Source organism: the organism of the source record quoted next, unplaced genomic scaffold (genome assembly GCF_019419815.1).
Source record: "Pyrus x bretschneideri cultivar Hongxiangsu unplaced genomic scaffold, Pyrus_bretschneideri_v1 Contig27, whole genome shotgun sequence".
NCBI classification, from domain to species: domain Eukaryota; kingdom Viridiplantae; phylum Streptophyta; class Magnoliopsida; order Rosales; family Rosaceae; genus Pyrus; species Pyrus x bretschneideri.
In genome coordinates, this window is record NW_025999579.1 from 2,216,930 (window position 1) to 2,241,764 (window position 24,835).

Consider the following 24,835-nt stretch of genomic DNA (forward strand, 5'->3'; position numbering starts at 1 on the left):
ACGAAATTATTTTTAAAGGTATAGTGAATAGTATCAAAGAAAAGTATAAATGTGATTTTTCGTTAAAAATAAACAGTACCTAAAGTGTTTTGTTAAACCTCCTATTATTTTTATGAAAGGCCGTCATAACTTTATGTAACATTCGAACGATGATGCTGAAGTGAAAGTCTGAATGTAACAAACACAATTGCAGTGAAGACATGTAACGTGCCATCACATAACCAAATTTATTCATGAATAAACTAATTTGTATCCATTTAGAGCTAATTATTCTTTTGTTGATTAAATCACGTTGTAATTTCTGTAAAAGATAACAAAAAGTTATTTTTATAAATTTGAAAGCAAATTACAAACTTTCTTTTTTATGATATGAGAAAGCAAATTTTGTTGATGTTTTAGAATTTGTTTGGATGTGCTTTAAAAATGACTGAAAATGCTTTTGGTAAAAATGTTTTTGGAACTAATTTTTAGTAAAATGTAAGCAAATCCTGGAAACGCACTTAAAGTGCTTCCTAGAAGAAACACATAACTAGTGCTTCTTGGAGAAAGCACTTCAAGTGCTTTTGAAACCCAAAAACACTTTTTTCTAAAAACGTTTTCAGTCATTTTGAAAACACATCCAAACGAGGCCTTATGGTAGTACATATCATTTATTTTTTCAATTTTAAATAAAAAACAATTTCTACACACTTATTTTAATTTCTTAATCACCTAAACACATTTTTTTAAATAAATCAATTTCCTATAAAATGTAGGTAAAAATCGCTTCTCCACATGCACTTTTTAGTTTTTTTAATTTTATTTTTATGGACAAATAATATTTTTTACACTAAAAGAAAAGTAGTCTCACGATAAATTAGTAATAATATGATTTAAATTCGTTTTTTACGAAAATCAAATTTAAAACCTCACACTTACAATAAAGAAAGATACTGACTAAATCATAATACGTGGCTTCAAATACACCTACTCAAACGCATTTTCTCTCGTTTCCTAAAAAAATATTTCCTATGATCCTATCTCTTAATTTTATTTATTCAATTTCAATGTCCTTATTTGCATGGACTAGAAAAAATAAAATCAGCTCAATCTCAAAACGCAAAAACCCAAATTATAAATAAAATAAAATAAAATTCTTCTCTGTAATTCAGCATATTTCACTGCTTCCCCATTTTTCTAACCCAACTGGCGTCTCTTCCCAATTGTTTACCCAGAAAACACAATGAAGTGGGAAAGGGTGCAGCTGCAGCCCAAACAAGCTCACCTGCAACAACAAGAACAAGAAGGAGGAGGAGTGGCGGTGGGGGAGGTGTCTGGGCCCGGGAAGCGGTGGGGCCATACATGCAATGCAATCAAAGAAGGGCGGATGCTGTATGTATTCGGTGGTTATGGCAGAGATAACTGTCAGACCAACGAAGTTCACGTCTTTGACACTGGTGGGTCTTCCCCAAATGCTAAAAATTTACCCAGATTATTCGTTTAATTTTTACCTTTATCGTTTTTTGCATGTGGGTTTGTGTAAATTTGGTTGCTTGTGATTTTTCTGGGAAAAAAGCTTGAATCTTTATGTAGTTAACCACGTTAATTAATGTTTAAGGGGTGTTTAGTTGGCTTGTAATTAGGGTTTTTGTTGGGTTTAATTTGGTAATTTTAGAAAATTGGAATCAAATGCTGTGATGGGTTAATTTTCTACCAGGATTAGAGTAAATGCTTCATGGGGTTATGCTGTTGAATTTTGATTTTTAGGGGTTTCATTTGTTAACTTCCAAAGTTGTTTATCTTTATTGTGTGTTTTTTATTTTTGTTATAAAATTTCGATAGTGCTACATAATCTCTTTAACTTTGGTTTCAAATTTCCCGTTGGTGTTAACAACTAGCACTCTGCATTTTCCTGTGTGTTGTTGCATTTTGTATAGAGATTGTTATTGTTATACTCTTACTCTGCTGACTGCAGCTACGCATTCATGGAGCCAGCCAGTGATTAAAGGCACCCCGCCAACTCCAAGGGACAGCCACAGCTGCACCACTGTTGGTAATAATCTCTTCGTCTTTGGGGGTACGGATGGGATGAATCCTCTCAGGGATTTGCATATATTAGACACCTGTGAGTGGCTTTCTCTCTTATATTTTTGCTCTTTCCCTAGCTTTGATATCTTTTCTTGACTACGTAGTATGCTCACCCTTCTATACGTTATTTTGGGTCAAGTAATTCAATCAGACGATTCCTTTTCGGAAAATAAATAATTAAATCAGCTATTCTAAATCCGGGGTGGCAATTGACTTATTTTCCTTATCCACTTTGGATTGGTATATTGAAGAGTTGAAACCAGTTGTGCTCAATTTTCAACATTTACTACGTTGTTACCATTTAGGGCTTATATCAAATTCGTTATTGTTGGTTTGGAACTATGTAACCAGATATACTCAATTCTCAACATTTATTGTCACCGCGACCTTTTAAGGCTCATCAAATTCCTTATTATTGATTTCTCAAATATGCATATCACTTCCCGCTTATGTTCTGAATGTTCATGTAGCTTTACATACATGGATATCTCCAAGTTTAAGAGGCGAAGCACCAGAGGCACGGGAGGGTCATAGTGCTGCCCTTGTTGGGAAACGGCTATTTATTTTTGGTGGCTGTGGAAAATCTGCTAGTAGCGACAATGAAGTGTATTTCAATGATCTTTACATTTTGAATACAGGTAGGTTTCCTTGTAAGGTTAGTTCATTAATCACTTAGGTGAGGATTGGTTTGAATTACTTTCATCACACATTTTTCTGAGAGTAATTATGCATTTACATCACATGGATCTTATGAGTTTACTTGATATATCTCACTTTAGCATAGGTTTTTGGATAGCATGTGGGACTTCTTTGGAGATGAAGTTGGCATGCTCTTCAGTAAAGTCTATCAATATTAGCTGCGTCTTGCTAACATTTTTGTTGTTAAAAATAATGATTCTGCATTTGCATGGTACCAGTTGCATTGATCTTATGAGTTTACTTATTTGATATATCTGTCTTTTGGATACCGTATGGACCTTGGTGTGGTGTTCAGTAAAGTCATATAAGAATTTTGTCTCTGTCCTCTTGCTCTTTCGTGCTGTGAGTTTATAGGATTGCACAGGGTCATCCCTGTCACCTTGTTCTTTTTAGAATCTAGACTGGGAGGAAGAAGAGAGGGAGCGTTCTAGGTGTAGGACATCACATTCAGTTTTAAATTGCCTTGGGGATCTAAATTTATCTAGAACCTGAACACTCGACTTAACTAGGTCACTGATCGATACAGATAGCACGTAAGACATGTTTAATCCCTTTTCTCATCCTATCTTGTAGAGACGTTTGTATGGAAACGTGCTACAACATCAGGCAACCCACCATCTCGGCGTGATAGCCATACTTGTTCATCTTGGAAGAACAAACTTATTGTGATTGGTGGTGAAGATGGGCACGATTACTATTTGTCTGATGTCCATATACTTGATACAGGTACCATTATTTTCTGAATTTTTTTACCCAATTGCAAGTTTATTAAACTTTTTATGTAATTTAGATACTACTAGTACCTAGCTCGCGGATATTGGATATGATATGTGCCTTCTGTAATTCTTGTATTATGGTACTTCATTAGATACTCTAATTTGGAGGGAGCTGAAAACTACTGGCCAGTTTATGCCACCCCGAGGGGGTCATTGTACTGTTGCTTTTGGGAAGAACTTATTTGTTTTTGGGGGATTCACAGACGCCCAAAATCTATACAATGACCTCTACATGCTTGATGTTGGTAAGTTTCAAGAAATCCTTCAAAACATTCACCTTTGGCTACTTACATTTATGGATGTTTGAAGCTTCCGAACCTTCTTGTCTATGCCACCTTTCGTCACATGTACTTTATGTTCTTTCCATTGCCCTAATATTTTATGGAATCATATCCTTAAATACCCACTCTATCTTAACGGTGGTGCAGATACTGGTGTATGGACCAAGGTGCTAACTGCTGGTGATGGACCGTCTGCTAGATTTTCCGTTGCTGGGGACTGTTTGGATCCTGTCAAGGGAGGTGTTCTTGTATTTATTGGTGGTTGCAGTAAAGGTCTTGAGGCACTGGATGACATGTTTTACCTAAACACAGGTTAAGTATTATCTTTTCATTCCTCCTCGCCGAATTATCGATGTTATCTTATTAGGGTAAAATTTTATACGTGTATGGAGTCTTACTGGCCTGATATAATCTCTAATTTTAGGGCTTGCCAGGGAGAATGAAAGTAAGCTAGAGAAATTATCGCTGAGGAAGAAATTGAAGCTAAAGTGCCAAGAGCAAAATCTCACCTCTGTTCATGACAGAGCCCTTGTTCCGGTTGGAACTAGTGCTGATATGAGCCAACCCATGCCAGTTTCATTTTATGCCCAACAATGTAAGTGTTACTTACTAAGATAAAGTGTCCTGTTTTCATTAACTCATTTATTTATTATGCATCAAATGTACATATTTCCTGTAGGAATCAGAATGACATGTCTGAAATGTGCTCTATTGTTTTCTTATTTTTGCCGAATTTGCATACTCCTAAGTTATTTAGAGGCAGGGAAAGCTGTCTGACCCTAGGAAGTTCTCTCTTTTCTTCTTTTTTCTTTGTGTCACTTTCGAGTATTCTTACTCCATGAAAACAGATATCATGAGTGCTATCAGTTTTATGTGTTTTGGTTTCATTAGCCTACGTGTGTGTATGTGTTAAGTTTATCACAATGACTGGTTTCATTAAATTTATCATGCAAATGAAAGATGCGCTTGGCAGCTGTTGGATTATGTTGCTGCTGTTGCACTGAACTAGCTAAATGTTTAGTCGTTTAGGGTGCATTTGTGTGAGGGTTTAGAAGGGGGTTTTTGACAAGGGGATGACATTGGGAAAATCTGGATTCGTGAATACCGTGTTTGGGTAAATTTTAAAAGGTCTTGAAAAACCCGGGGCCAAAGTGTGGCTTTAAACCGGGAATTAAATCAATGGATAACCCTAATCTCAACCATAAATAGGTGAGATTGCTGTTGTCGCCTCTCTCTGTCGCTCTCTCTCTCTCTCTCTCTCTCTCTCTCTCTCTCTCTCTCTCTCTCTCGACTGAGGATCTCAAGCAGATGACAACGCGCACAAAAAATCCAAGGCTGAAGCCAAAGCCAGAGCTGAATCTGGAGCTGAAGCCGAAGCTGGAGCAGGAGCAGTATCCGGAGCTGAAGCCGAAGCTAGAGCCGGAGCAGCATCCGGAGCTCAAGCCAAAGTTGGAGCCGGAGCAGTATCCAGATCTGAAGCCGAAGCTGGAGCCGAATTTTGCACATGTGCAATTCCCATTCCATCCCATCTGTATCTTTCTTTCTTTCTTTCTCCCTCTCTCTCTCTCTCTCTATCTCTCAATCTCTCTCTCCCACCCTCTCTCGGTTTGGATGAAATGGTTTGGTCAAGGCTATCTGGTCTGATGGCCGCGCTTCCACTTCTCAGAAGCATAAGCTCAGATCTGATTCATTGTCGACTAAGCTGAGCCTAATCTCCAATCCGATGAATTTGGGATTTCCAAGCCTGGTGGCTGTTGTTTGGTTTCTGAGAAAAATCAGATAATTAGATCTCCACTCGTACAATTCTAATAGTTGCTGTGGTTTTCGTGTTATGTAATAAATTAGAATTTATCATGTTTGTTTTTGTTTTTATTTATTTTTTTTCAGATAACTTTATTATTTATTTATTTTTTCAAATGGCTAACATGCACAAACACATTCGTGTCCTGCTCCCATCCTTGCCAATCCCTTGGAGCCACCAAATTCCTCACCCAAAACGGACCCTTAACCATTTTAAAGGACCAAAGAAGGTTCGGTGTCTGCTGTTCTATGATCTAGGTTCTTAGCCGAGAAGAGAACAAGGGTTCTTTCTCAATGGACAGGGACATGAGGAATTAGGTTATTATAGTGTTATATAAATTTGTACTTGCAATCCAACGGTGTTAGTTTGACTGTTACCAACCATGGCCAAAGTGGTGTTGGCCCTAGACTTATTTTTCCTTGAATGTTTGGTGGAGAGCTTGCCATAGGTCCCTTGCTTTCTTGTCTATTCAATCTCTTTATGAGTGAAGCACTGAAGTTCTGAGGTAGAGTAAGCGGTTGGATTCTGCAAACACAAGTTGTGACGCAGTGAATGATGCAGCACAACTATTTGCTGATGGACAGGACTACCCTTTGGTTCTTCGTTTTAAACTCTTGTCAATATGATTAACAGTCTCTGGTGGCCAATCTTGACTTTTTTTTAGATACTTCCTTAAAGGGAAGCGTTGTACCTGTACTGTTTTATGTTTGACTTGCTGCGATGTGTATGTACCTCCATTTGCATTTTATGTTTTGGCCTTGCTAGTATGACTCTTTGCAGTAACTGAAGCTTCCATTCCCTACTTGCGACTTTTATTTGTTATCTATTCAAAGAAAATGAAAAATAATGTAATCGAAAAGAAAAAAAAAAATCACTGATTGAAATTGAATATGTACGTGAGGAGGGATTTTGATGTCATTCACGAATGATCTTGTGCTATAACTGCAGGCAGACAGAATATCCCTTCGAATCAGTCCCAGCTTTCTTTGGAGAAGAAGACATTTGTTGCAAAGGTTACTGACAAACTTTCTGATGGATACGCAATTGAAACTGTTGTTGATGGAAAGCTTCTTCGTGGTATAGTTTTTCCCAACCGGCCCGGGTTTAACATTGATATTCCTAATTCCAGCAGGTAAGAATATGGTGTCTATATGTGTGTGTGTGTGTTTTGTTGAGGTATATTACTAATATATTTGAATATTTTTGATTCAACTTTGATTGTGTGAATCCCTTATCAGGAAGCGGACTGCCAGTGAAGCTGGTGGTTTGATGTCAAATGGTGATTACAGCAGCAAGTCAAAAACTTCTAGAGGCATCAGGCAAGAAACTACAGATCTGACGGATAATGTTCATGGAAAGGCGCCCATATCACATGAGCAGACAGAAGCTGCTGCAGGTTCCATTTCAAACAATCAAGCATATTCGGCTGCTTCTCACCTGCATAAGGTCTGATTTTTCTTTCCCTTGTCTTGAATAGATAAGAGGGGTAGAAATTTGTTTTGTTTGTCGTGTGCATACTGAATGTTATCTGTTGTGGGCTATATATTGGGTTGCACCTAAACCCTGGACTCTTATGCAGGTTACTGGAAACCCCGAGCAGTCAGAGGTTCCTCTGAATCTGGGTAAAAATCAGGCCAATAATGCTCCGAACTCTAACTCTGAAGTTGTGGGAGACAACGGGACTCATAAGCCGACTGATGCACCAAATTTCAACGCTGCAGTTACAAGGGAAAGTTTGTCTGCTAATTCCGCTGCTGCTTCATCCCTAAGCCAAGGTAGGAATGTAACGAGTATTTTTCTACTTATTTGCCTTGCTACGGGCTCATCGGCATTGTACGCAAATGCTTATGCTTACTATAATGAGTTATGCCAAAGCAATGAGTTGAGAAACAAATCTGTACAATCGTCTCTTACTGTTCTGATGGCAGGTGACAGGAAACTAACATCGGAAGGACAGAACGACGCAGCATCCATTTGAAATTGAGGATTACTTCTGAACATAACCAGAAATGAAAAACCACCGGGTATCTGTACATTCATCATGCGAAGGAGATCATAGATGCCTATGACGGGAGACACAGAATTTTCCTACCGTTGTTATCTGCAAACCTCCAATAACAGTCGTAGGTTTAAACTCTAGTTTATAGTGCTCATCAAAACTCGGGCGAATTCTCGATTAGGTCCTCCTAATTGAAAGGGGAAAAAAAGAGGTTGCTTTTGCTCATAAGAAGTTTGGTCTTTTTAGTTTAAATTTTACCTTGTTATCGTTTACAGTCTCCGTTAGATGGAAATTCGTTACATTGGTAGTTTTATCTGGTTTTATATTGGTACTTTTTCGGTTCATGAATTTTGTTCTTTGAATCTTGATGCTAGGGCAAGTTCATCATATGTTTTTTTGAACGAATCTCTAGACGGGGATTCGAATTTGAGTAAAAAATGGGCGAGCACATTGCCTTGACTAACTGGCCTAACCCATGTTGATTTGTCGGTCAATTGATTTCATTCTATACGAAAGAGTTGGGAGAAAAAAAGGTTCGTTCCTAGGTATTTTTCAAGAACACTACAAAATCGAGCACAAAAAAGGGGTTTCGATAACATCAAGTGATTTTTTAAGCGACTTCATGGAGAAACGCTTCTCGTGTGCTTCTTTCCTTCGAACAGAATCTAGAAAACTTGTACAAATTTCGATTAAAACGAAAAAACCTTGTAGAACATGTAGTGCAATTTGTGAACGATAATATCATCGGCCAACTTAACTCGAAAGTTTCAGCAGCATAAAAGCCTAAACCCAACAAATCCCCGCCACAGGAAGTGCTAGAATGTTGGAGAGGAGAAATCATCTACAGAGGGTCCAAATTACAAAGGTGCCCGAGGACCAAACTGATGATTCCAACTTCAGCGGCGTGAGGTTTTCACTTGCCACCGCCACCGCCTCCAAACAGGTAGTCTAGGGATGATCCACCACCGGGAGCTGAGTGCACTTTTGTTGATGGTCGATCCTGTCAACCATATTTCAAAGCCATGAATAGTGAATACCAAACATGAACGGGTGATAAAAGTTATTAGTAAAAGATAAGAACATTCAAATTTCCAGTCAGAACATCAGAAAATATGCAAATCTGCGAATCACAGATTTGCGAGCAATCTCTTCGCGAGAGAAACAGAAATGTAGGTGAAATTTCTACCGAACAAAACATGACTATGAACAAAGATCATACTGTGATGAAGTTGCCGCAGTTCTGGCCATCAGCTCGGAAATAGTTGTTTGAAGTGTTCCCAGGTACGCCAGCGGGAATCTCCTTATTGACTTCTGCAGGTGGTGCGGGAGCAGTAGCCCTCTGAGCAGGTGGTTCCGCAGTTGGAACCGGCGCCTCGTTCTGAGGAGCTGCACCCCTTTTCGCCACGGGATTCTGAGTTTCTTCTCCACCTCCAAACAGATAGCCCAAAGAGCTTTCTCCCCCTCCGCTGCTGACTCCACGACCCATGTTCCTCTCCTCGAATGAGTGGATACTGCACATAGGTTTCGAACCAATTAAATAACAATGAATGAAACCAACACAAAGCAATACCAACCAAAAAGTACCCAGGGTTGCATGAATCACAAAGCAAGCAAGAAAATGCCATCTCACATTACACAGTTCTAGTCAATTTCCATTTTCGGGGATTATCTCCGATAGGGAAGAGACTTGGCGCAAAACCGAGCTCAGTGGCATTCTAACATTCATACAGCCGACTCCACTTCGTGCAATATGGCTTTGTTGTTGTTTATCTCCGAAACATTTTGTGCTATTACGCCACAAATCATGTCTCCGGATCTCGAAATTCATATTTTTCATTAATTCATAACATCAAATGATCAAAACCCAACCTCCAATAATGCAACTCTGATCATATCAATTACTAAAGGACCATGAAATTCAATTCCTCGGCCATATCTCATACTCCGAGTGCGAAATTTGACCCGAAAACAGTAATGAAAGATGGATTCAAGCAATTGCAAAATTTGCAATTAATCAACTTGATTAAACAAACTCGCATTTGCAATCTGAAAATTTCTAGCTAATCCACGAGAATCAAAATTAAGCAAAGAAAATGCACAATGTTCACAAGATCATAAGAGAGTGATAAACATCAATCTACAACAACAATAACAACAACAAACAGAAGCGATTCCATAGTAAAATCACGATTGTAAATTCAGATACAGATCCACCAAATGTAGAGTAAATTATTCAGTTTAGCTAATTTCAGAAGATTTCTGTACATAATTTTCCTGCATTTTCTCGGGAAACAAACAGCAGATAGAGATAGCGAGCGACGGTTACCTGTGAGAGCGTTGCGTTGTTTGGACTTCAGATCTGAGTCGCCAGAGCACTGAGTAGTAAAGCCAGCGGCAACTTTCCGTATTTATAGTGAAATTCAAATCGCATGCGCTGGGCCCACTATCAGAAGATATTTTCAAAAATAGATTTTTTTTTTTTTGAGTAAATTGTAGCAACGGTCTTTTAACTTTAATCAAATTGAGACAATAATCTATCAACTAAAAATTCATTATCATTGGTCCCTCAACTCGTCAAAATATATAGCTATGGTCATTTTCGTCAACTTCGTTAGAATTTTGTCAAAATGAATTATGTTAGAATGACCATTGCTACAATTGGGTTAAAAGTTGAGGAATCATTACTCCAATTGAATTAAAATTGAGAGACCATTTCTCCAGTTAGATTAAAGTTAAGGAAACAATGATAATGTAATTTTAGTTAAGGGATCACAGCTGCACGTTTTGATGGGTTGAACGACCAATGGTAATGAATTTAGTTAAAAGTTAAAAAATCATTACTACAATTTAATCTTTTTCTTTTAATCATATTTTTTACTTTTAATTTTCTTTTTGGAATATGTTACTTTAATTTAAACTACTTAAAGGCGGAACTATCAACATTTGGGCTTTGCACCAAAACAAAATCACCATTTGGGCCAAATGAGACCTTATCAGCCCATTAACAGAAAACTAGGCCCAAAACAACAATAAAGAGTCCAGCTCGGAGAAACCCTAATCCGAATACGCAGAGGCGGCGGATGAAAACGCAAAAGTAAACACCTTGTAAAATGACGAAATAGCCCACCTAGGTTAACAACAGGTAGCCGCGCATCGGAGCGGAAGCGAAAAGCAGTTAAATTTTCCAATTGCCAATTTTGCACTACCACCACACCCAAAGCGACGCTTCGACCTTTCGACTCGCCGCCGCTTCGACTCCCTCCGCCTCCTACTCATTCATTTTCCTCTCTTCTTCTGCTTCTTCTCTCCGCCGCGAATTCCGTTGCTCCTCCGCTCTTTCTCTAACTTCCGCCGTCAGAGATTTGCTCGGTACTGATACTGCCGAGGTTGCTTCTCCGCGTCTTCTCTTAATTCCGCCGTCAGAAATCTGCTCGGTGCTGACACTGCCGATTAAACAGAGGTCGGTTCTCCGTTAACTATTATTTTCTTCATATTTTGAAATGTCTGATAAAAATTTAGTTAATTAACGAATTAATTGCGTTTTTGATTTACTAATCTCTATCCTGTTTGCTTCGGCTCATATTATCTTTTTTTTTTATTATTTATAATTGTTGTTGATTAGCTTCTGAATGGTGATTGTGTTATTGCTTTGAAACTAATTTTGAGCTGTTAATTTGATTGCTTGATTGTTTGTGAATGCATTTTAATGTGTGTTCATTTCTTTGTATATCAGGTGACTGTGTAATTTTTATGGTTTTCAATATGGATATACTTAATCCCAATGTTTACATGAAGAAAAAAATGACTTAATCCCATCTCAGTCCTGTGTATATCTGCTGATTGAGTGCAAATTTTCGATAGAATCGATTTTTTCATTAGAATAAGGAAATTACATAACCATTTCATTAATATGATGCAAATGGATTAATCCCATTGTTGTATGAAGAAAATTATTAATCCCATCTCAGTCCTGTGTGTATCAGCTGATTGAGTGCAATTTTCGAATTTTCAATGTTACAAAGTTTCAAATTCTTTATTAGAATAAGAAAATTACTTAATCCATTTGGTAATACGAAGCAGACTACTCAATCCCATTTTTATATGAAGCAAATTACTTAGTCCTATTGTTATATGACTGCTGAAAAATAAAGTCGTTAGTTATAGCGGAGGTCGATCATCAGCTAGAAGTTTCCCATCATCTTCATGGATCCTTTGGTTCAGTTTATTACTATTATCATTTGTTATCTTGTTAATTTCAATTTTGATCTTAAGTGAATATGCGTATAACAATAGCATCAACATGTACATAAAATGGGTGTAGCGGAGATGAGAATGCTTCCTTGGATGTGTGGGCACACGAGAATGGATAAGATTAGGAATGAGGTTATCCGAGGTAAAGTAGGAGTAGCCGAAATTGAAGGAAAGATGAGAGAAAATCAGTTACGGTGGTTTGGACATGTGAAACGAAGGCGTACTGACGCTCGGTTAGAAGATGCGATTATGGGACAGAGGTTTAGGGCTGAAGGGGTAGAGGAAGACCTAGGAAGACTTTGGAAGAGACTCTAAGAAAAGACTTAAGAGTACTTGGATCTAACGGAAGATGTGATACAGAATCGAGCGCAATGGCGTTCTAGGATTCATATAGCTGACCCCACTTAGTGGGAAAAGGCTTTGTTGTTGTTGTTGTTGTTGATGTGTATAACAACCTACAGATCCAGGGTATTGTGCTTATGTGAATATACACCCTGGACTGATTCTTTTACTACTTTATTATGATTTTTTAATTGCTTTCGGTATGAAATTTGTAATTTTGAAATCCAAGCATGTGTTTAATGATATTGGCTTCTGGGTGCTCGATCTCTATTTTAATGAATTAGCGTGTTTTTCTTTATTACTTGTGGAAAATGCAGAAAGGTTTTACGAATCTGTTTTTTCGTTTATGTTGACCATTCTTTCAGGTGTTAGAAAAATTATGGAGAAGACAATTTTAGTTGACAATGCTTGAATTCAAGGAGAAGATTCCCAGTGATTATCTACTGATCAACATGGAAACTGCAGTGTGTAATGAAAAACCAAATTCTCAGTCAGAAAAGGAGTACTCAGAGAAGCTCACTGAGTCCATGAACAATGCTTTGTTGGAGGAGCCTTCAGTAAATATTAGTGCAAATTTGCCTCTAACTGAAGCCCTGCCTGCTGTATTGCCGAAGAGACAGCGGAAGAGAGCTAGGAGCAGTGGTGCTAAAGTTATTAATAATTTCAATCCAGTGCAAAGCTTGGACATTCTGGTAAACCCAGTGGAATCCCAGAATAATGTGCAGAGAAGTCATGCCCCAAATATTGGTGATTCAGATCTATGCTGTTTGAAGGGGACACTTTCAGTTGAGAATATTACTCCTGAAAAAAAAAATTGTGTGCAGTCTTTGGGTAGGGATGAACATCATAATGATTCACTTGGGACTGAAAAACTGATGGATGAGCCTTCAATGAGTATCATTTCTGATTTGGTACCAGCTGAGTTACCTCCTCTGGGAGGCTTGACTAATAGGAAGAGAAAGAAGAAGGATACAATAGGTGTTGCCCTAGAATCTGAAAATTCATGCCCGGAGTCTTGTGCTGTAATTTGCACGGCAATTTCAGAAAAGGAAGAACAGCAAGAAGATTTGTTTCACGAGCGAAAAAAGAAGAGAAAGAAGCAGGATAAAGGCATAAAATCCATGAGAGTGATGATAAAAATTGTGATATTTCTGTTGGTACTTCTTTAGCTGAAACTATTATGCCAACGGTAGATCATTCTGTAGAGCCTTCTGTCGTAGACTTCCCTGAACAAGTGGAACAGGTGGCAATGGCACAACCACCTATGGAGGGAATTGGCACAAATGAAAACTCAAAAATTGCTGAACCTATTGAAGATTCGAGCTCCTCAAGAAAAAAGAAGAAAAAGACGCAGAAGAAGTCTAAAACCCAAGAGAGTATTGATGAAAGTTGTGGGAATGACAGAAGTTGTAAGCTGTCAGTTGGTATTTCTTTAGTGGAAAATATTATGCCAGGAAGAGATCCGCCTCAACAACCTCCTGTCTCAGAATCCTCGGAACAAAAGCTCGAATTGCCACAGCCACTTACGGAAAGAATGAACATGAAAATTAATTCAGAAAGTTCTGAACCTATTCAAGATTTGAGTTCCTCAAGAAAAAAGAAGAAAAAGACTCAGAAGAAGTCTGAAACCCGGGAGAGTAATGATGAAAGTTGTGGTAATGACAAAAGTTGTGAGCTTTCGGTTGGTATTTCTCTAGTGGAAAATATTATGCCAGGAAGAGATCCGCCTCAACAACCTTCAGTCTCAGAATCCTCGGAACAAAAGCTAGAATTGCCACAGCCACTTACGGAAAGAATGAACACGAAAATTAATTCAGAAAGTTCTGAACCTATTCAAGATTTGAGTTCCTCAAGAAAAAAGAAGAAAAAGACTCGGAAGAAGTCTGAAACCCGGGAGAGTAGTGATGAAAAAAGTTGTGAGCTTTCAGTTGGTATTTCTTTAGTGGAAAATATTATGCCAGGAAGAGATCTGCCTCAACAACCTCCAGTCTCTGAATCCTCAAAACAAATGCTAGAATTTTCACAGCCACTTATGGGAGGAATGAGCATGAAAATTAATTCAGAAAGTTCTGAACCTATTGAAGATTTGACTTCCTCAAGTAAAAAGAAGAAAAAGGCTCGGAAGAAGTCCGAAACCTGGGAGAGTAATGACGAAAGTTGTGGTAATGACAAAGTTGTGAGCTTTCAGTTGGTATTTCTTTAGTGGAAAATATTATGCCAGGAAGAGATCTGCCTCAACAACCTCCAGTCTCTGAATCCTCAAAACAAATGCTAGAATTGCCACAGCCACTTATGGGAGGAATGAGCACGAAAATTAATTCAGAAAGTTCTGAACCTATTGAAGATTTGACTTCCTCAAGAAAAAAGAAGAAAAAGGCTCGGAAGAAGTCCGAAACCTGGGAGAGTAATGACGAAAGTTGTGGTAATGACAAAAGTTGTGAGCTTTCAGTTGGTATTTCTTTAGTGGAAAATATTATGCCAGGAGTACATCCACCTCAACAACCTCCAGTCTCAGAATCCTCGAAACAAAAGCTAGAATTGCCACAGCCCCTTATGGAAGGAATTAGCGCAAAGATTAATTCAGAAAGTTCTGAACCTATTGAAGATTTGAGTTCCTCAAGAAAAAAGAAGAAAAAGAATCCGAAGAAGAATTCTGAAACCAGGGAGAGTAATGACAAAAGTTGTGAGCTTTCTGTTGGTATTTCCTTAGTGGAAAGTATTATGCCAGTAGTAGATCCGTCTCAACAGCCTCCAGTCTCAGAATCCTCAGAGCAAAAGCTAGAATTGCTACAACCCCTTATGGAAGGAATTAACGCAAAAATCAATTCGGAAAGTTCTGGCCTGTTGAAGATTTGAGTTCCTCAAGAAAAAAGAAGAAAAAGACACAGAAGAAAAGGTCAGAAGCCCGGGAGAGTAATGATGAAAGTTGTGGGAATGACAAAAGTGGTGAGTTTTCAGTTGGTAGCTCTTTAGTGGAAAATATTGTGCCAGGAGTAGATCTGTCTCAAAAGCCTCCAGTCTCAGAATCCTCAGAACAAAAGCTAGAATTGCCACAATCACGTATGGACGGGATTAGCACGAAAATTAATTCAGAAAGTTCTGAACCTACTGGAGATTTGAGTTCCTCAAGAAAAAAGAAGAAAAAGTTTAAAACCCGGGAGAGTAATGATAAAAGTTGTGAGCTTTCAGTTAGTATTCCTTTTGTGGAAAATTTTATGCCAGGAATAGATCCCTCTCAGCAGCCTCCAGACTCAGAATTCTCAGAGGAAAAACTAGATTTGCCACAACCACTTGTGAAGGGAAATAGCGCGGCAGCAAGTTCAGAAGGTCCCAAGTCGCTTAATGTGGACTTGAGTTGCTCACAAGAACAGAAGAAGAAGCGAAAGAGAAGGCATAAGACCAATGAGTGTATTGATGAAAGATGTGATCTTTCTGTTGGTACTTCTTTAGGAGGAAATACTTTTCCAGGAGTAGATCTTACTGTACAGCCTCCACTTGCAATGTTCTCAAAACAAGATCTAGAAGTGGAAAAACCTCTTGTTGAGGGAATTAAACAAAGAATCAATTCTGAGAGTATCGAACTCATTGAAGTTTTGAGTTGCTCACAAGGGAGAAAGGATCGGAAGAAAAGGCTTAAAATGCGTAAGAGTAATGATACAAGTTCTGATCCTTCTGTTGGTACTTCAGTGGAGAAGATTATTCCAGAAGCGGATCCATCTCCACAGCCTCCGGTAGCAGTAGTATCAGACCTACATGTGATACAATTACTTTTGGAGGAAAGTACTTTACAGGAGAAAAATGAGGACAAGGATCAGAACAAGAGATCTAATGCCTCAGGAAATAACAACACCAACCACCAAGTTTGCGCTGGCTTTCCTGGCCAGGTTGATTTGGGTGCTGTGGCGAAGGAAGGCAGTTATTCACAGATACCATATTGGGCTGTTGAAAGACCTCTTGTTTATGTTTCTTGGAAAAAGCTTCTCATTCTTGATGTAAACGGGCTTCTTGCTGATATTGTTCAACTGGTTCCCCAGCAGATTAAACTGTATAAACCAGACACAATGATAGCAAGGAAATCAGGTGATAATTTACATTTAAATGTATATGGAGAGTTATATACTTTTCTAGCCTTACTGAAATCTAATCCCTACATGTTTTTTTCGCAGTTTTTAAGAGGCCATTTTATGATTCTTTTCTACTGTTCTGCCTTGACTATTTTAACGTGGCTATTTGGTCTTCAAGAAACAAGTAAACTTCATTCCAGGACTGATACACCTGTTCCTTCTCTCATTTTCTGTTTTGTTGGGTTGTGATATTTTACACTTGCTTTTTCAGGAAGAACGTGGACGCGGTGGTAGATTATCTTTTGGGAATTTCCAAAAAGAAATTGCTTTTTTGCTGGGTAAGGACTTCTTCAGTATAGTTTGTAAGATAATCACCTGTAATCAAACTTATCCAGTAAAGTAATTTAGTGTTACTTTAGCAATTTGTAGAACTTGTATTTTGAGTGAATCAATTCATAATTGCATTGCATTGATTTCAATTCTATTACGTTATTCTTACAACGATTGTTGTATGCAGAATCAATCCCACTGTACTAAAACGAAGTTCAAAACTCTTGACAACAAGGAAAAACCCCTTGTTTTCAAAGAACTTAGAAAGTTATGGGAGAAGCATGATCCTGATCTTCCATTTGCAAGGGGAGAGTACAACGAGACAAACACATTATTAGTGGATGATTCTCCGTACAAAGCTTTATGCAATCCAGTTAGTTGATTAACTCTTTCCTCCTTATTTCTTCACTTTGACGTGACTGGTTTAAGTACAAAGGTTACAGCCTGAAACTAATACTTTGTTTCTGATTGTTTAGGAGAACACAGCAATATTTCCCTTCCCATATCGATTCAAGAATCGAACAGATAGATCACTAGGTGAGATACCGTTCAAGTTTTTGTGTATTTGGAAATGTAAGGAGATCAATGGTTGCATATCTCACATTCTAGCCTCATTCACATTTGCATTGCACATGGTCGATCTCAGCTAAAATAATTACGTTGGTTAAAATTTGATCCATGTGTGGACCTAGTTTTGCCGCTATGTCTTTCAAGTATTATGCACGTTTGTGTGCCTTCAAAGCTTATGTCTGTAGGTTCCTCCAGGTTTTTGAATTTATGATTTTCAGTTTATCTATTCTCATCCTCAATGTTTTTGTTTACTTCTCTGAGTAGTTACTCAATTACTTTTACTTACAACGTTATTGGTCTGAAATTTTAGCTTCCAGGTGTTTTATTACAATTACTTGTCTTTTGCAGTCCCCTATCGTTGATTGTATTTTTTCGGATGACATTTGAATCATAATATCCATTTTATTTTCTGTTTTTGTTTTCTACTATCAAATACTTTTTACATAATGACTTGGTGTAATATGCAATTATACGCTTGGTTTATCACAGGGGTTGGAGGCGATCTTCGTCGTTATGTGGAAGGATTAGTTTATGCTCCAAATGTTCAAGAATATGTGAAGCACAATCGATTTGGTCAACGCCCCATAACAAAGAAAGCTAAATCGTGGAAATTTTATAGTCAAGTTTTAAGGGATCAGGCGCTGTCACCCAAAAATTGATACCATTACTTGTATTGGCCGGTGGAGTTGAAGTTGGCTAAAGTTACTCAGGAAACGGGTTCCTGAGTTGATTCTAAACACCTCCATGGCAACGAATAATTGTGTAAGTTGTATTGGCAACCCACATAAACCTTGTGCTTCCAGTCAAGATGAAATTGTTCGGCAACTCCTTCTTCAGAAGCCTTTCTTGTGCGCTTGGATCCTTCGGTGTTTTTCACTTCCTAGCGGTCCAGTTCTCAGTAAACGTGTAAGAGCACATTCGTTGTTTTGTTTCGGTTTTTTTGTTTACCAAGCATACAGAGCTAGAAGGATAGAGCGTTTTATTTACTTGGGTAAGAAATGCAATATCTTCGAAGAGTTTGCTACTGAATTTTGTTGGCTTAATTATATTCGGTTTTTTATATAAGCGACATTCTTATTATGTTCGGTTTTTTGGTTATTTGGTTCATGTGACGGACCAGACTACAAGAGTTTTCGCTTATAGCGTGCTAATGTGATGATGTTTCTTTACTCCGCATGAACTCATGTGGTTTAGAACATTTACCTCTAAACCGATACGGCGAGTTTGAATCTCTTCCTCGAGTATGGTTCACTTTTACTATGCAAACAGGATGACTACTGAGTGCTTAATCGTCGTCTTTGTGCGAATTTTGTTGACAATGACGGTGAGAACGTTGGTGTTAGTGAACTCGCCAACCATGGCAGCACCAACTGATCCTGCCGGATCCATGCTTCGCAGAGAGGATCGACGTTATCGGGCAACCTTCCCTCAGCATCGGAAATAAAGTCCGGAGGACAGACAGCAGTTCCATCCGCGAACGAGGGAAGACCACGGCTTCTGAGAAGAGGGATAAATTGTGCCCTTCCATAACGGGTAATTGTTTTGGTCCAATTTTATTGTGAGAAAATTAGCAACATTACGATAGGTGCTGCGGCCCCAAGAATCTGAATTAAATTCATGTCCGGAGTGCTGAAATATGCACTGAAAATTCAGGAGGAAGAAAAGCAAGAGGATTTGCTTCATGTATAAGCAAATGAGAGAGAGAGAGGTTGTCCTTAGAACCACAAAGAGCCAGAAGTGGGACAACCACTTGTGGAGGGAAATTAGACAAAGAATTCTGCCAAGTGGAACAACCAATTGCAATTCCTCCTTTAGGTTTTTGAATTTGTGATTTTCAGTTTATCTAATCAGGAATCGGAATAATCAAGAATTAGTCGGAGAATCCATGAATTAGAATCACACATTTTGATCAATTTGTTTACCGACTGTTTAGAATCGGAATGAAAATAATGCTGACTCAGTTACTTTTACTTCTAAGTATTTACAATGTTATTGGTGGGAAATCATAGCTTGTGACTTGAATCCTTGATGTTTGTAACTTCCCTGCGGTGCAAGTTTCAGTTACGTGTAATAGTATATTTTTTGTTTTATGTTTCAGTATTTGTTTACCAAGCATACAGAGATCTAAGAGTAGAGCGTATATTCGGGTTAGGTAGCGAAGGGTTTAGATGATCCCATGCGTTGTTTCATGACCTTGCTTGTAACTCGCACGGTTAGGATAATCTCTACCTCTTCATGAGACGTCCTGAGTTTAAATCTCCTATTTCCCGAAGATGATTATCACGTACTATGCAAACAAGATGATGACCAAGTGCGTAATTCCCGTCATTAAATGCCCATACAGATGACAGCTAAAGCTCAGGGACCTGAAATAATTTTTCTTCACCATCCTCTTCACTGTCACCATCGTCTTCAACTTCATGCAGGTAGCTGGCGTTGACAGTTGATTGAAACTGGTTACCCAACCACCATGTTTTTGCAAGATCTTATGCTTTGAGTTTGAAGGTAAAATCACATCTCATTGGCTTTGCCTTTGCTTATATAAATCATATATTTCAGCTAAGGGATAACATACCAACCAAATCAGATTCCATGTGCCTGCCCTGTATGTTTCAGCTAGCAGATATGGTGAACCCTAAGCTTGTTCATCTCTTGGGTCCACCAAAACTTAATCTAGTGGGGCCAACTTTTTTAAGAGACGTTTCACTTTGATTCACTAATCTTCATACGTATTTTATATTGATTATTGCCTGTTAAAAACATATATATATATATATATATATATATTCACATTATATCAGAAAGTGAGCTTTCTTAAAACCTAATCAAGCTTTGATAGAGTTCATTTCGAAGCCATTATTTGGATAAGAAAGTAGACCCTTGATTGATATGTTTCTTATAACCTAATTAAGCTTAGCAAATTTATGTTTCTTAAAACATATATGTGATTCGATCGTGCATGCATGTTTTCATATGTGGTCACTCAATCACAACGTGGGGCATAAAGATATTTTATTTGCAAATTGTCATTTTGTAATTTTTTGCTTTATGTAGAATTCTTACATATCACCTAAATACATTCACATAACTTTATATATAACACTCATCAGAGTATTTGGTCACGTAATGAGTATTATAGAGATAAAGATACGTCTTCAGTTAGCCCTAATTTCGACCTTGATAATAATTAATAACCTATTATTGATTGGATATACCTGTATGATTTCATCAATCTTATGGTTGTTCTATAATTCCCTTACAACAGTCCTACATACTAATTAGATAAATGAATTTGAAGTGTAATGTCCATGTCCCCAATGATTAAGATGATTAATTGTGGGGAAGAGGAATAATTGCAGAAAAGTTGGGCATAATTTTCCAATCAATTAAAGGGTGGGGGCGAATGAGTAATTACGTGTTCCCTCAAACATGGGTTATGATGATTGAGATAGGTTAGTTGGGTATGCCCTAATGGAGTTCAGGCATAGCACGTCTGCTTTCCCTTCACTTGTCATCAAATTATGAGTGTGCAAAATTAAAGATGCATGAATCTTTTGTCTCAATCTTCCGAGAAGGAGTTGCATGATATGGTTATACTGTCATCATAATGTTTTGTGTTAATATATAATGTTTTTTGTAAGTGTTTTTTCATGTGATATTGTAGAATTAATACAAAATACCGAATGACGATCCTAAGTTAACAAAGTTTTCTGCTTTGCGACAATTAAGAAAGAAAATAGTTTTATCTTTACTTTGCAAAAATATTATTTCTACCATTTAAATCTGTAACTTTCTAATCACAAAAGAACAACATACCCGTTGTGCCAAAACTTCCCTCGATTCATACAAATCAACAGGATATATAAATTGTTCTCCAATCTTCCTCCATCAGTCGTAATTAATATCACTGTCACCTTTTCATCTTTCTGTTTTTTTTTTTCTTTTTTGATATCACCTTTTCATCATTTGGCTTTTCTTGGTTCGACTTTTCTGTGTGTTTGAAGAATCTGTTTCCACTTTCTAATAAGCGAACGAAGGCATGCAGGCCACTGGTTAGCTAGCAAAGCACATGCAGTACGTTAACTTTCTCCAAATTTCAATGCAATTATATAGTACCAAACACATATATAATATATGTTCCTAAAGAATCATAACAACACCCTAATTAACAAGCTTAATTGTAAACCAACTAGACTAGATAGTATAAGTCTTGTTTTTAAGGTCGAAGAGATTTTAAATTCGATTCTTCCTTCTACATTAAATTAAAAAAAAAAAAACCTTAGTCACAGAATCAATCAAATAGATAAATAAGCGTTAATATAGAGGCTGCAGCTGCAGATTAGTTTGTTATTGCTATAGCCAAAGCATGTCAAATTGTTAATTAGAGAGAGAGAGAGAGAGAGATGATGGAAGAAGCTCTTAAAGATTCTAAATAGCATTCCTAATTCTTAATTAGTTTCAGTATTACAAAACATTTTTTAATATGTTTTGGTATATTTTATGCAAAAACACCGAAGCATGATAGAATTTTTGTCATATATACTCTAATGTTGTGTTTGCGGGACTCGAAGCACGGGCACTTCATACAACCCACAGCATTACAGCAACAGCAGCCATGGAAGCTTCTTAATTATATCAGTTTTCTATGGATTTTTTAGTTTTCGTTGTTAATGAGTTGAGATTAAGTATATGATTTCTTCAGATTAGGTGGACTCTTCTAAATTGTTATGGTTAACATGTCTTCAGATGTTCACATTGGTATTTTAGTTATAATATTCCCCTAACTGCTACAATTATTTTCTTCATAAATAAATCATTCCCAAAAAATATTAGGATTAATATATTTCCAAAATGGTAGACGGCCATCGGGTTAAATCTTCAGAGTTGACAAAGGAGATACTTTCCATAAATTATTAATTTCTTATTTTTATTTTGAATTTAGTGCAATACAAACATATTCGATCTGTATAATTAGGAGAACTTTTGTTTTATATAATTGGGACACTTCAATCTAAAACAAATTAATCAAATTTAATCAATTAATATTACTAGCCTGAAGAAATTAATAGCATTACGTAACAATGCCAATATAATAGTAAGAAAATGTTCTTTATACTTAGAAGAAAAAATACTTCGTAAAAAACACATAATAAAAATTTTTAAGTGTTAATAATACTTTCTTTAGTAATTTCTTTGGCCGATTATTAAAAAATAAAAAATAAGAACCTTTTAGATGGTCTTTATTTTCAATTAAATAAAATTTGAGCAGGTGGGCATTATTCAACTCAATTTATAGATAGATTTAATTGATACTAGCAACCACTCATCAGCCCACAAGTCACGGAGGAGCCTTGACAACATTAATTCACCTTTTTTTCAAATTTCTTTTAGATAAATGATAGTCGCATATATGCCTTTTAACACATCCGACTACAGTATTAACACGTACATTTTCGAACACTTGAAAATATTTATTGAGTGGTGCATCATCACTTCAACATTTACCACACCATCTCATTGGTTAATACATGGTATCTAATAAATTGTTTGTAAACGTTCGTACTTTTGATGCATGTTTTTACTCTAGAAAATGGTTAATGTTTTCACTCTAGAAAATGGTTAATGTTTTCATTAAATGATATTAGCTTCTGCATAAGGCTTGACTTTAAGGAGTTTAGAACATTTTATCTTTGTAAACGGGTTCTCAAATTCTATTTTCTCCTAGAATAGCAATTTACATAATACAAATTTATTGTCACATGATATTCTATGCCACTAAATAAAGAAACATGGATAAAACTTTCACGTGTCTTCATTTTATTGACTCGTGATGTTACTATGATGATAAACTCGTATCATAAAAATTATTCTCCTTGCTATCTCTTGTAATTTATAGATAAGAACTTTTACTTTTCTGTTATGAAAAAAATCATCACCTGACAAGTCCTTGAAGTAAAGGGAACTTGGACTTTTGCAGGTAGATGGGAGCAGAGGCAAGTCCTTTCTCCCTCCAACTCCAAGTTTCCAAAGAAAAATATAACTCTCTCTCTCTCTCTCTCTCTCTCTCTCTCTCTCTCTCTCTCCTGACATTATCACATGCACATGCATACAGCTCTTGAACCACCCACACCTTCATCCCACATGGATGTGAGAAAGAGAGCCTAAATTACATCTGCCCCACACAAACACTCTCTCTCTCTAGAATAAAACCCCATCTTTTATTTTTCTTTTTAATTTTTCTCAACTCTCAAGTATTAACTCTCACAAGTCCACAAGATTGGTTTAGCACATTTGCCCAATTTCCATAAAACAACAAACCTTCCCAATCTGCAATAGCTGTCTTCCCATACGTTCTTTGAGGAAGAACATCTCATACCATCAACCAATACAAGATATAATAAGATCAACAAAAGATAACCTATTTAAAGTGATAGTGCGGAAGCCCTATATAATCACGAGGGTAATATGACAAAATATAATCAAAAGGATAATCTCACAAAATAAGACAACTTGATTACCTTCCCTATAAATGTGAGAAGACCGAAAATACATTTAGAAAATTCTATGCCAGCAATTCCTCCACTCGACTCTCAATTGCCAAGGAACCAATTGAGGAGAGCACAAGAAGTCAAGAACCAAATCAGAATCAACTTCCAACCAAATAAAATTCAATCCCGAAACTAAATCAAATTCAATAGTCTTAATTACTGCTATTATCTTTGCCACAACAGAGTTAGGAATCTCCATGTTAGAACAAAAGGCTCCAAGGAATGGTCCATTTATTGTACTAAGTTATGGTGATTATTAACAAAAATAAGTATCCTTTAAATGGTCTTCATTTTCAATCAACTCAACGTGAGCAGGTGGGCATTATTCAACTCAATTTATAGATAGATTTAATTAAATACCAGCAACCACTCCTCAGCCACCAGTCACGTTACTCACGTAGGAGCCTTGATAGGATTCACCCCTTTTCAATTTTATTTTAAACATATGATACTCGTATATTTGCCATTAACACATCCGACTACAATATTAACACGTATTTTTTGCAAATGCTTGAAATTATTTATTGAGTGGTGCATCATCATTTCAACGTTTACCACACCATCTGATTGGTTAATGCACAGTATCTGATAAATTGTTTGTAAATGCTCATACTTGATGCGTGTTTTTACTCTAGAAAATGATTAACGTTTTCATAAAATGATATTAGCTTCTGCATAAGACTTTAGCTCAAGTAGTTTACAACATTTTACCTTTGTAAATAGGTTCTCAAATTCGATTTTTCTGTAAAAAAATAATTTACATAACACAAATTCTTCGTCCTGTCTCGCTCCGCGCCAAAAAAAAAAAAAAATTTAGACAAGAACTTTCATGTATTTTTATTTTATTGACTCAAAACATCATCATAACTGTGAATCCGTGAGATAAAAGTTATTCTTCTTATCCCTAGTTTGGTACTGAGGTGATTATGAAAAAAATGGCTATAAAAAAAAGCTTATGTTTGGTAAACATTCAGCTTCAGCTTTTTTTCACAGTTTTGGGTGAAAAAAAAACCAAAAACACAAAGTTGCAAAACCCAGCTTTAAAAAATCAACTTTTTTTCACTTTTATATAAAAATTTATCAAACACTATAATATTGTTTTTTTTT

General features: G+C 36.9%; 3 protein-coding genes across 5 annotated transcripts; 2 read left to right on the top strand and 1 right to left on the bottom strand.

Annotated features, from left to right (window-relative positions):
* Positions 1-1,098: 1,098 nt before the first annotated feature.
* LOC103930459 (tip elongation aberrant protein 1) lies at positions 1,099-7,967 on the top strand. 2 transcript variants are annotated; one of them, XM_048587730.1, is made up of 11 exons: positions 1,099-1,436; positions 1,955-2,104; positions 2,538-2,705; positions 3,340-3,492; positions 3,635-3,787; positions 3,971-4,135; positions 4,248-4,418; positions 6,573-6,756; positions 6,863-7,070; positions 7,204-7,399; positions 7,553-7,967. In XM_048587730.1, exons 1-11 carry the CDS (start codon positions 1,223-1,225, stop codon positions 7,600-7,602), a joined length of 1,812 nt encoding a protein of 603 aa, XP_048443687.1. In that variant the 5' UTR covers positions 1,099-1,222; the 3' UTR covers positions 7,603-7,967. The 2 variants fall into 2 exon arrangements, with proteins under 2 accessions (XP_048443687.1, XP_009338083.2); XM_009339808.3 differs by having other exon boundaries at positions 7,560-7,967.
* A 325-nt stretch (positions 7,968-8,292) lies between these two features.
* LOC103930468 lies at positions 8,293-11,204 on the bottom strand. The gene is made up of 5 exons (XM_018643272.2): positions 11,176-11,204; positions 10,896-11,066; positions 9,950-10,066; positions 8,843-9,134; positions 8,293-8,623 (listed from the first exon to the last, which is right to left on the bottom strand). The coding sequence occupies exons 1-5, from the start codon at positions 11,202-11,204 to the stop codon at positions 8,537-8,539; spliced, it is 696 nt and encodes a 231-aa protein (XP_018498788.2). The 3' UTR covers positions 8,293-8,536.
* On the top strand, positions 10,770-18,260 carry LOC103930487. 2 transcript variants are annotated; one of them, XM_009339833.3, is made up of 7 exons: positions 10,774-11,083; positions 12,582-16,296; positions 16,383-16,464; positions 16,552-16,618; positions 16,798-16,983; positions 17,087-17,147; positions 17,670-18,260. In XM_009339833.3, exons 2-7 carry the CDS (start codon positions 15,279-15,281, stop codon positions 17,837-17,839), a joined length of 1,584 nt encoding a protein of 527 aa, XP_009338108.2. In that variant the 5' UTR covers positions 10,774-11,083; positions 12,582-15,278; the 3' UTR covers positions 17,840-18,260. The 2 variants fall into 2 exon arrangements, with proteins under 2 accessions (XP_048443982.1, XP_009338108.2); XM_048588025.1 differs by lacking the exons at positions 16,383-16,464; positions 16,552-16,618; positions 16,798-16,983; positions 17,087-17,147; positions 17,670-18,260 and having other exon boundaries at positions 10,770-11,083; positions 12,582-14,147; positions 14,408-15,260.
* Positions 18,261-24,835: the final 6,575 nt, after the last annotated feature.

Excerpts from the sequence above, each read along its gene's own strand:
- LOC103930487 (XM_009339833.3), top strand. The coding sequence starts at position 15,279 with ATGGACGGGATTAGCACGAAAATTAATTCAGAAAGTTCTGAACCTACT. Across the intron at positions 16,465-16,551 it reads ATTTGGTCTTCAAGAAACAA|GAAGAACGTGGACGCGGTGG; the intron begins GTAAACTTCATT and ends TTGCTTTTTCAG. Across the intron at positions 17,148-17,669 it reads TCGAACAGATAGATCACTAG|GGGTTGGAGGCGATCTTCGT; the intron begins GTGAGATACCGT and ends GGTTTATCACAG.
- LOC103930459 (XM_048587730.1), top strand. The coding sequence starts at position 1,223 with ATGAAGTGGGAAAGGGTGCAGCTGCAGCCCAAACAAGCTCACCTGCAA. Across the intron at positions 3,493-3,634 it reads TGTCCATATACTTGATACAG|ATACTCTAATTTGGAGGGAG; the intron begins GTACCATTATTT and ends GTACTTCATTAG. Across the intron at positions 4,136-4,247 it reads CATGTTTTACCTAAACACAG|GGCTTGCCAGGGAGAATGAA; the intron begins GTTAAGTATTAT and ends CTCTAATTTTAG.
- LOC103930468 (XM_018643272.2), bottom strand. The coding sequence starts at position 11,204 with ATGAGCCGAAGCAAACAGGATAGAGATTA. Across the intron at positions 11,067-11,175 it reads AGCAAACAGGATAGAGATTA|TGTCAGCACCGAGCAGATTT; the intron begins GTAAATCAAAAA and ends TTTAATCGGCAG. Across the intron at positions 10,067-10,895 it reads GAAGAGAGGAAAATGAATGA|TGGGCCCAGCGCATGCGATT; the intron begins GTAGGAGGCGGA and ends ATCTTCTGATAG.